Genomic DNA, 11982 nt, shown 5'->3' with positions numbered 1-11982 from the left:
TACTGGCCATACACAGCACGCTCCTTCTGTGACAAAGTCGGAGAATTTGGCAACCGATCAAATCTCCCTTCATTGCAACGGGATGGAAAAATACCAAACTGACCTCACCTTTTTATTGACCTAATCACAAGAAACAATATAATTCCCAGGGTCAATTACCCGGGGGCATAGTTTGAAAGGGGGAAAGTGTAAAGGAGATGTAAGGGGCAAGTTTTTCACACAGAGGGTGCCTGGAACGCGCTGCCGGAGGAGGTGGTGGAAGCAGATTCTATAATAAGGTTCAAGAGGCAGCTGGATAGTTACGTGAATAGTCAGGGAATAGAGGGATATGGACCACATAGAGGCAAGAAAATATTAGATTAGGGAGGCATCTGTGCTGGCACAGAGCTGGTGGGCCGAATGGCCTGTTCCTGTGCTGTACTGTCCTTTGATCTTTGTTCTATGTATTGAACTGACGTGTACACAGCTGTTGAGGTTTTTTGTGGCTTTTCAACCTAGCTTTTTAAACTAAAATATCTGATTGTAGATTCCCCAATCAGTGGAAATAATTTCTCTCTATCTACCCTAGTAATTCCCCAACTTTCCATCACCTTTCTGATTATTTACAGCGCCTATCCCCACGGTTTGAGGCGAGGTAATGCATGTTAAACTGCAGTATTCACTGTTATTTATATCTATGCGTAACTGTTTACACGCTACTCCAGCAGCGAGCAGAACCCATAGAGAGGCAACAAAATGGATCAAATATATAAAAATATAAAATATAAAAAGAAACTGAAGAAGCAAAGGTTTGATAAATGTATACTCTTTGCTTGAAATAGCTATGTATTAATGACAGGAGAGGGTGATCTATAAGCATAACAGAATAGGTTGGAATAAAATAACTAATTCTCAGGCCTGACAGAATTTGTGAAAAGAGAGGTAGCAAACAATGGAAACCCTGAGACTGCACTTCATAGAACTTAAGAATCCCTACTGTGCAGGAGGAGGCCATTTGGCCCATCTAACCTGCACCGGCCACAATCCTAGCCAGGCCCTATCCCCTTAATTCCATGCATTTATCCTAACTAGTGCCCCTGACACTAAGGGGAAATTTCGTATGACCAATCCACCTGATCTTTCGACTGTGGGAGGAAACTGGAGCACTGGGGGAAACCCTTGCAGACATGGGGAGAATGTGCAGACTCCGCACAGACATGACACAACACCAGGAATCGAATGCGGGTCCCTGGCGCTGTGAGGCACTGTGCCACCATGCCACCCCAGTGCACTTGCTAAGAATTAGGCCTTTGCTCTGCAATATTATGTGCAGTTTTGGTCCTCGTATTTGCGAAAGGATAAATTGGCCTTGGAGGGAGTGCAGAGAAGGTTCACCATACTGGAGATGAGGGGGTTAGCTTATGAGGAGAGATTGAATAGACTGGGTCGTTAGAGTTTAGAAGGCTGAGTGGGGGATCTTATAGAGACTTACCAGATAATGAAGAGGCTAGATATTGTAGAGGTAGAGAGATTCTTTACTCTTAGAAAGGATAGCAGAACTAGAGGGCACAGCCTCAAAATAACGGAGGGGGGAGGCAGTTTAGAACGGAGTTGAGGAGGAACTTCTTCACTCAAAGGGTGGTGAATCTCTGGAATTCTCTGCCCGTTGAAGTGGTGGAGGCTACCTCATTGAATATATTTAAGTCACGGGTAAATAGGTTTCTGATAGACAGGGGAATTAAGGGTTATGGGGAGAAAGCGGGAAAGTGGAACTGATGCACTTCAGATCAGCCATGATCTTACTGAATGGTGGGGCAGGCTCGAGGGGCTAAATGGCCTACTCCTGCTCCTATTTCCTATGTTCTTATGTTAATATTCTCAGAAGCAGCCTGCTTAATTGGTTGTGTCCAAGTTCGCCATCTCACTGAGGATTCTGGCCCGGATTTCAATGCTGTTGGCCCAATCAGAGGGCTGAATTCTCTACAGGTGCAACTGCCCAGTGGGAGCGTTGCATGCAGCAGATGCAGACCATGGAGGTGCCCTCATTGGCCTACACGTGAAGTATTAAATCTGCACTGATGGCCATTGTGTAGGTGAAAACCTTCCACTGCATCTATCTCAACCTCAAATGTGGGCCTTTCACACATATAGCCAGCACGCAGCCTCTTGTTCCAAGATTGCGACAGAGTGTTCACCTCTTTTCGAACTGGCAGCCTTTGTACCAGGAGGTGGGGCTGTTCCACAATTTGCAAAGAGCAGTCAAATCTTTGAAACTGTCCCAAATTGCGGTGTTAAATATCCAAATTGCCTGCGGGGGGCCCTGCGGTGAAGGTTCCCACACTATCCCTGGGCGACTTCGCCACTATCGAGAACTTGCCCGGAAAACACTCCGATGCAGCTCCCAACTATTTCCGTTGTCCACGGCCCTCGGAGTCAGGAAAATTCACTCCAATGCCTCCAGTTACTGACCTTACTCCAGAACCGACCCCGAGCCACGTGGAAACACTGACTGGCAATGACAAGCAGCTTATAATGGATAAGGCATGGGAAAACGGAAGCACTCTGGACACTGGTTTGTACACACAGGATGGTGGCATTCTGCTGAATGTAAAGCTCTGTTCTGATGGCCCTTTCCCCATTCAGTCATCAGTCTTGGAGTTTTCTTCAATGACAACTGGATGGCATTCTTCAGCACTTGAGCTTGGCACCTGACAGTTAATCCAATTCTGTGGAGGAAGGAAAAGCTCAGTTTAATATTCTTTTAAAAGCAAAATATGTTGGAATCTGAGACAAAAACATAAAATGCTGGAAAATCTCAGCAAGTCTGATAGCATCTTTGGAGAGAGAAGAGAGTGACAATTCTGAGTCTGGGGGTGACCTCTGAAGGGTGATCCAGACTCAGAATGGTGGTTCTATTCTCTCTCCACAGATGTTGCCAGACCTGCTGAGGTTTTACAGCTTTTTCTGTTTCAGGTGTCAATATTCTTTCGATTTGCTTTAGTTGTCATAGAACGTGATTCTGAAGCAGGCAGAGGGCAGTGCTGGGGCGAGGGAGATCTGTGGTGAGGGAGGCCCATGATCACAGAGTTCCTATGGGAGCCCCCCTCTGGGACGTTGGCATTTTGCCCCTTGGACAGTGCCAGGGGAACAGGCTGGCACTGCCCAGGTGCCCATGCCCCAGGGGCACCACCCCCCATTGCCTGACCCCTCAGGTGGCCCCGATTCCTCCCCTCACTCCAGTGGGTTCAAGCCGCAAATTCCCCGAAAATGGGGAGCTACTGTAATGCCCACTGGAGTGAAACACTCTGGCAGAATGGGAGAGATACAGTAAGAAATCTCACAACACCAGGTTTAAGTCCAACAGGTTTATATGGTAGCAAAAGCCACTTGCTTTTGGAATGCCGCCCCTTTGTCAGGCGAGTGGGAGTTCTGATCACATACAGGACATATATAGACACAAACTCAATTTACAGAATAACGATTGGGATGTGAGTCTTTACAGGTAATCAAGTCTTAAATGTACAGACAATGCGAGTGGAGAGAACGTTAAGCACAGGTTAAAGAGATGTGTATTATCTCCAGACAGGACAGTTAGTGAGATTTTGCAAGTCCAGACAAGTTGTGGGGGCTACAGATAGTGTGACATGAACCCAAGATGCCAGTTGAGGCCATCCTGATGTGTGCAGAACGTGGCTATCAGTCTCTGCTCAGCGACTCTGCACTGTCGTGTTTCATGAAGGCTGCCTTGGAGAACGCTTACCCAAAGATCAGAGGCCGAATGCCTGTGACCAACAGGAAGTGAACACTCTTGCCTGGGAAACACTACCGACAGTTACCCGCAGATCGAACCAAAGAACATACTTGTCAACGCAACAGACTGATCAAGGCCTTTGATCTGGACTTTCAGAGCATCCTCCGTGCTCTCATCCCACATACTCCCTGTGTTGGAGATCTCTACTGCCTCCCGAAGATACACAAAGCAAACACACCTGGCCGTTCCATCGTATCGAACAATGGGACCCTGTGCGCGAACCTCTTCGGCTAGGTCGAGGGCATCCTGAAATCCATTGTACGCCTTTGTTGCGACACTCATAGTTCTGTGAGTGTCCGACAGAAACTCCCACAGAAGTCCTGCAGAAACTCAGCACGCATGGAGCAGTTGAACCCAGAGCACTCCTCGTCACAATAGAGGTCTCGGCTTTCTACACCAGCATCCTCTACAATGATAGCATTGCTGCAACTGTCACAGGACTCAACGCTGACAACTGCCTGTTTCCAGACGCAAATTTGCAACTCATCCACTTCATCCTGGACCACAATGTCTTCACCTTCAACAAGCAGTTCTTCATCCAGACACACAGAACAGCCATGAAGGCCAAATTTGCATCTCAGTATGCCAACTTCTTCATGCATAGGTTCGAACAAGACTTCTTCACTGCACAGGACTTTCAACTGATTGTATACACTAGATACAATTTCACCCTTTGGACTCATGGTGAACAATCACCAAAACATCTCTATGATGATATCAACAAGTTCCATCCCACCATCAGACTCACCATGGAATACCCTCTGGAATCGGTTGCATTCTTAGACACACGCATCTCCATTAAGAACAGTCACCTTAGCACCTCGCTGTATTGCAAGCCCACAGATAACCTCACGATGCTCCACTTCTCCAGCTTCCACCCTAAACATGTTAAAGAAACCATCCCCTAGGGACAAGGCTTCCGTATACACAGGATCTGCTCAGATGAGGAAGATCGCAATAGACACCTCCAGATGCTAAAAGATGCCCTCATAAGATGAGGATATGACACGTGACTCATTGACCGACAGTTCCGATGCGCCATAACAAAAAGCCGCACCGACCTCCTCAGAAGACATACATGGGACACAGTGGGCAGAGAATCCTCCATCGTCCAGTACTTCCCTGGAGTGGAAAAGTTACGACATCTTCTCCAGAGCCTTCAACATGTCATTGATGAAGACGAACATCTCACCAAGGCCGTCCCCACACCCCCATTTCTTGCCTTCAAACAACTGCACAACCTGAAACAGACCATTGTCCACAGCAAACTACCCAGCCTTCAGGAGAACAGTGAACACGGCACCACATAGCCCTGCCACAGCAACCTCTGCAAGATGTGCCGGATCATCAACATGGATGCCATTATCTCACGTGAGAACACCATCCACCAGGTACACAGTACATACTCCTGCAACTCCGCCAACGAAAATACACTGCAGAAAGGGATGTCCCGAGGCATGGTACATTGGGGAAACAATGCAGGCGCTATGACAACGGATGAAGGAACACCACTCAACAATCACCAAGCAAGACTCTTCTCCTCCTGTCGGGAAAAACTTCAGCAGTCACAGGCGTTCAGCCGCTGATCACCGGATAAGCGTTTTCCAAGGCGGCCTTCATGACATACGACAGCACAGACTCGCTGAGCAGAGACTGTTAGCCACATTCCGCACACATGAAGACGGCCTCAACCGGGATCTTGGGTTCATATCACACTATCTGTAACCCCCATGGCTTGCCTAGACTTGCCAAATCTCACTAACTGTCCTGTCTGGAAACAATACACATCTCTTTAACCTGTGCTTAACACTCTCTCCACTCATATTGTCTGTACCTTTAAGACTTGATTACCTGTAAAGACTCGCATTCCAATCATTATTTTGTAAATTGAGTTTGTGTCTTTATATGCCCCGTTTGTGAATAGAACTCCCACTCACCTGACGAAGGGGTAGTGCTCCGAAAGCTAGTGGCTTTTGCTACCAAATAAACCTGTTGGATTTTAACCTGGTGTTGTGAGACTTCTTACTGTGTCTACCCCAGTCCAATGCTGACATCTCCACAGAATGGGAGGGGTCAGTGGGTCTGGAGAATTCAGTTCTGGGCCCACTAATAGCACTTAAATGACATTTAAAATATAATTTAAATGTTACCCCGCCGATTTCCAGCGTGGAGCAGACCACACCAGAAATCCAGTGCTGGGAGATGTTAGCGGGGCGCAAACTCTCGCGCGAATTCTGCAGATCATTACCGAACCCCCGCAGTGGGATTGGAGAATTGTGGCAATGGCATTTATTTAGTGCCTGCCTACCTGGAAATCACCGTTATATTCCTCAAACAATTCTTTGAACTTCTTTTGAGGGTCAGGGATTGGTTTGAATACAATTTCCAACATTTTGTACCTAAACAATGTCAAACACATTAATTAAACCCACATAAGCTTGATATTTTCTTACCTATAAATATAGAAGACTATTTGGGGTAGATAATGGCTTTATGTAATTGTGAAAAATGCCTGATACCTGGTCAGCAGTCTGGCACTGGCCTGACCTCATTTCATAGGTGGCACAGTGGTTAGCACTGCTGCTTCCCAGCGCCAGGGACCCAGGTTCAATTCCCAGCTTGGGTGACTGTGCGGAGTCTGCATGCTCTCCCTGTGTCTGTGTGGGGTTTCCTCCGGGTGCTCTGGTTTCCTCCCGCTGTCTCGAAGGTGTGCTGGTTAGGTGCATTGGCTGTGCTAAATTCTCCCTCGGTGTATCCAAACAGGTGCTGGAGTGTGGCAGCCAGGGGATTTTCCGAGTAACTTCATTGCAGTGTTAATGTAAGCTGACTAATAAATAAACTTTTAAACTATCTCCAATCAATTGGAAAGCATAAAATGAGCTGCAATTCATTATCACCCATTTTACACTATCACGCAAACTCAAAATCTACCTTTTGGTGTTAAAATGAATCTTAAAAGCCAGTTAATATGATTGATACATCACCCCATAGGAAATTACGTCATATTAGCATAACCACTGATTCTATAGTGTTTCTTTTAAACAAGAGCATATTTTTCTGAATGGAGCCTTGATTCAGACTTTTTTTGCACTATTGCTATTAGTCACAGTGACCTGAAGTCAGGGAATGGAACACCAATCACAATCAGCAACAGGGCAATGACAGGTCCAGCAAATTGTACATTTGGAGGTGTTAGCTGGGCTCCAGGATGATGCCTCACAGTGTAACATGTCACTGTATGAGTAAGTGCATACTTTGGCAATTACATTAGGGGAGATGATGGACTAGTGGCATTATTGCTAGACTCTTCAACCCACAAATGCAACTAACGTTTTGGGGGACCCAGGTTCGAATCCCACCACGGCAGATGGTGGTGTTTGAATTCAATAAAAAAAAATCTGGCGTTAAGAACCTGATGACCATGAAACTATTGCCAATTGTCGGAAAAAGCCTTGTCGTTCATTAATGTCCTTTAGGGAAGGAAATCTGCTGGCCTTACCTGGTCTGGCCTACATGTGACTTCAGAGACACAGCACTGTGGTTGACTCTCAACTCCCCTTGGCCAACTATAAACGGAATAATAAATGCTGGCCAGCCAGCGATGCCTGTGTCCCACAAATGAGTAAGAAAAAACATTGTTAAGCTAATTGCCTTATTAAAGGCGGATGATAGTTATTGGCATTATCTCTGAAGGAATATTAATGGGCAGATGCTGGAATAGTTAAGGTAGGAGGTTAGTTAGCTCAGTTGGCTGGATGACTGGTTTGTGATGTGGAGAATGCCAAAATTGCAGGCTCACTCCCATGGCAGCCAACATTATTCATGAAGACCCCAACTCTTGACCCTTGCCCTTTATCCGAGGTGTGGTGAACCTCTGATTAAAACACCATCAGTCAGCTCTCCCTTTCAAAGGGAGAGTGACCTCTGGGACTGTGGCAACATTTCATTTATTTACAGTGGTGACATTCATAGCCAGGTGTCCCAGGAAGAGGTGTCCGTCGGCATTGTTAAGGTCTTCGATTCTCGGTGGGAACCGTAGGGGCTGGGGTGCCTGTATGATCCCTTTAATCATATTTCATTTTGACATTTTAAGCTTCATTTGTGATTTATTTCTGTTTAAGGCAGTATCTTTTTAAAGGAACACCCCTTTTTCTTTTGTCCCTTTGATTGAAATGGTTACTAATTTCAAAGAACAAAGATCAAAGAGAATTAGAGCACAGGAATAGGCCCTTTGGCTCTCTAAGCCTACACCGACCATGCTGCCCATCTGAACTAAAGCCCCCTGCCCTTCCAAGGATTGCAATCCATCTATTCCCATCTTATTCATATGTTTGTCCAGATGTCCAGAACGACTCAGTAGAATTGGAACAGCTGGGGTGGGGGAAACCACAAGCAGTTTGTAGCTCCAATGAACTTGCTAAAGGTAAAGACAAGTAGCTGTATTATTCTTCATCATATACCAATGACTGATATTGTCACGGTGGTCTGCCAAAATCCTTTGTCTACTTCATGGTCATTTAACCCTGGCAACAGGGACAAGTGGGCATATTCAGAAGAGGAGGTGAAGGTGAAAGTTGGCAAAGGGAAAGAAATCTACTGGAATTAGGCAACAGGAGGCCATTCAGCCTCTCAAGCCTGTTCCACCATTTAATAAGATCAGGGGTGAGCTGTGCCCTTGTCCCATCCTCCTGAGTTGGCTTCACATAGAGAAGAACATGCCCCTGTCTACATTAATGGGGACACATTAGAAATGGTTGACAGCTTCAAGTTTCTAGGTGCCCAGAATACCAACAACCTGTCTTGGTTCCCCCCACGCTGACACTATAGTTAAGAAAGCCCACCAACGCCTCTACTTTCTCAGGAGGCTAAGGAAATTCTGCTAATTCTCTCACCAACTTCTACGGATGCACCATAGAAAGCATCCTTTCTGGTTGCATCACAGCTTGGTGTGGCTCCTGCTCTGACCAAGACCGCAAGGAACTAAAATGATTGTGAACACAGCTCAGTCCACCACACAAACCAGCCTTCCATCCATTGACAATGCCTACACTTCCCGCTGCCTCAGGAAGGCATTCAACATAATCAAGCACCCCACGCACCCTGGACATTCTCTCTTCCGCCTTCTTCTGTCAGGAAAAAGATACAAAAAACTGAGGTCACAGACCGTCTGACTCAAAAACACAGTTTTCCCTGCTGCCATCAGACTTTTGAACCCACCTTCTTTTTTTTATTATTTATTAGTCACAGATAGGTATACATTAACAGTGCAATGAAGTTACTGTGAAAATCCCCGAGTCGCCACATTCCAGTGCCTGTTCGTGTACACTAAGGAAGAATTTAGCATGGCCAATGCACCTAACCAACACGTCTTTCAGACTGTGGGAGGAAACTGGAGCACGCAGAGGAAACCCACACAGACACAGGGAGAACTTGCAAACTCCACACAGACAATGACCCAAACTGGGAATCAAACCCAAATCCCTGGGTTTGTGAGGCAGCAGTGTGCTAACCATTACGGCACCCTGTGCATACAGGGGCAGAATTAGGCTAATACAGTTGATCTTTCTCTACACTCTGTGACTGTAATACTACCTTCTGCACCGTGTTTGTATAGCATGCAAGAAATAATATTTTTCACTGTATACTGTATACATGTGACAATAATAAATCAAATAAAAAGAAATGAATGGACTTCCCACCATGATTTAACAGGAGTTTAGTGCATACCACCCACCCCAACTTCCACACGAGCTTTCAGTTAAACTGCTTCTTATTTCATAGAATCATAAAATCATAGAATCCCACGGTGGCCTATCGAGCCTATTCCCTACTCAATCCCACCCAGGCCCTATCCCCATAACCCCATGTATTTACCCTAGCTAGTCCCCCTGACACTAAGGGGTAATTTAGCATGGTCAATACACCTAACCCGCACAGGGAAACCGGAGCACCTGGAGGAAACCCACGCAGACAGGAGGACAACATGCAGTCTCCGCACAGACAGTGACCCAAGCCGAGAGATGAACACAAGCCCCTGGCGCTGTGAGGCAGCAGTGCTAACCACTGTGCCACTGTGCCATGGTTCAGCTGGTCCCACGTTGTGGTGGGAGATTGGGAGAAACCCTGCTGAATTTTAATAGTCCTGACTTTAAACAAGAGAGGGCAGGGAGCTGAAACCCGTTGGAGCTGAATTCTGATGCCAGTCAGTGCCATCAGGACAGGTAGTGGGCGAATCTTGATCCTGATTAGAACCCAATAACTGGATGGAAACTTACCATCTGAATGCAAACAGCAGAAGCAGCACTATCATTATTGTGCTTATGGCCAGAGTTAGCAACACCCATCTTGCAATAGGCAAATGGAGAGGTTCTGCAAATAAACAAGCCAGTTATTATCAATCACAAATAATGATCCATCCAAGATGATTCTGCAGTGTGATGACTTCTTGCAAGCTGTGCTCAGCATACGTTCTAATTCTATCTTTTACTCTTGTTCTATGCTTACTAATCTTTATCCTAACATTTTTAATCTCTCCAATGCATGAGTTTGATCTTTCTCTACAGCCTAGCTATGAATGTAATCCTACATTGTGCACTCTCTCCCTTCATAGAATCATAGAAACTCTACAGTGCAGAAGGAGGCCATTCAGCCCATCGAGACTACACCAACAACAATCCCACCCAGCAGTCCCACATAAGAATATAAGAACATAAGAAATAGGAACAGGAGTAGGCCATCAAGCCCTTCGAGCCTGCCCCGCCATTCAATATGATCATGGCTGATCTGTCGTGGCTCAGTTCCACTTTCCCGCCCTCTCCCCATAACCCTTAATCCCCTCGCTTATCAAAAACCCATCAACCCGTGTCTTAAAAATATTTAGCGAGGCAGCCTCCACCACTTCAACGGGCAGAGAATTCCAGAGATTCACCACCCTTTGAGTGAAGAAATTCTTCCTCAACTCCGTTCTAAACCGCCCCCCCTTTATCTTGAGGCTGTGCCCCCTAGTCCTACTGTCCTTTCTGAGCAGAAAGAGTCTCTCCACCTCTATCCTATCCATCCCATTCATCATCTTATACATCTCAATGAGATCTCCCCTCATACTTACCCACCTAATCCCTCTCACCTACACATCCCAGTTCACAAAGGGACAATTGAGCATGGCCAATGCACCTAACCCACATACCTTAGGGCTGTGGAAGGGAACTGGAACACCTGAAGGAAACCCATGCAGACATGGGGAGAATGTGCAAACTCCACAGAGACAGTGACCCGAGCCAGGAGTCAAACCCAGGTCCCTGGAGCTGTGAGGCAGCAGTGCTAAACACTGTGCCACCGTGCCTCCCACTTCCTTATGTACTGTATGCTTGTATAGTTTGCAAGAAACAATACTTTTCACTGTATACTTATCCATGCGACAATAATAAATTAAATCTAATCAAATCAAATGATATTCATTGTTTCAAAAGATGTGAAAGTCGCCTCAGAAGGAGTTGCAATGCGACAGAGAGTGATATTTATTAGTTCGAGTATGTTCAGACATATGGGGAGTGATTTTCTGCCTGAGTTAGTGGTCAAAGAGTGAAACGAAAATCAAATTAAGAGGGATTTGGGAAAATCAATTCTCTACAGAGAGATCATGTTCCGTGATTTTCCCCGCCCCTCTCAATGGGAGGTTCAGGCCATCAAAGGACAAGAACCTACTATTAACGAATTTGCATTTATTTTAGTATGATTAACAGCTCCCCCACCCCACCTCCCCACCAGATTTCGTCCTTTCAGATTTTGCTGACGTCACATTATCTTGGTGAGGTTTACACCAGGTTTACCCGGATGATGTGATCCTGTTGTTGGGGTCCCTCCTGGGATGTATATAGATGAGTAAAGCCCCTGGGAGATGGTACTGGGAATTGATGGGATTGAGTTATAGGAAGAGGCTGGATAGACTGGGATTTTTTCCCCTGGGGTGTAGGACGCTGAGGGGTGACCTTATCGATGTCTATAAAATAATGAGGGGCATAGACAAGATAGATAATATCTTTTCCCAAAGGTAGGGGAGTATAAAATAGAGGGCATAGGTTTAAAGTGAGAGGGGAGAGATACAAAAGTGTCCAGAGGGGCAATTTTTTTCACACAGGGTGGTGAGTGTCTGGAACAAGCTACCAGAGGTAGTAATAGAGGCGGGTACAATTTTA

At 46.0% G+C, this 11982-nt stretch overlaps 1 protein-coding gene across 1 annotated transcript in view; it reads right to left on the bottom strand.

Moving 5' to 3' along the window:
- Window positions 1-2452: 2452 nt before the first annotated feature.
- LOC145349436 (interleukin-5 receptor subunit alpha-like) overlaps window positions 2453-11982 on the bottom strand; it is a 28526-nt gene continuing 18996 nt past the window's right edge. Inside the window, exons 8-10 of the mRNA XM_080197975.1 lie at window positions 10066-10159; window positions 6099-6189; window positions 2453-2705 (exon numbers count right to left, since the gene is read on the bottom strand). Of these exons, the coding sequence (XP_080054101.1) occupies window positions 2619-2705; window positions 6099-6189; window positions 10066-10159 (272 nt within the window). The 3' untranslated portion in view covers window positions 2453-2618. The remainder of the gene's footprint in view (window positions 2706-6098; window positions 6190-10065; window positions 10160-11982) is intronic.

Source organism: Carcharhinus amblyrhynchos, chromosome 10 (assembly GCF_965287045.1).
Source record: "Carcharhinus amblyrhynchos chromosome 10, sCarAmb.v2.hapA, whole genome shotgun sequence".
Lineage (NCBI taxonomy): Eukaryota > Metazoa > Chordata > Chondrichthyes > Carcharhiniformes > Carcharhinidae > Carcharhinus > Carcharhinus amblyrhynchos.
The sequence above is the reverse complement of the archived record's forward strand: the minus strand, read 5'-3'. Positions and strand labels throughout refer to the sequence as shown.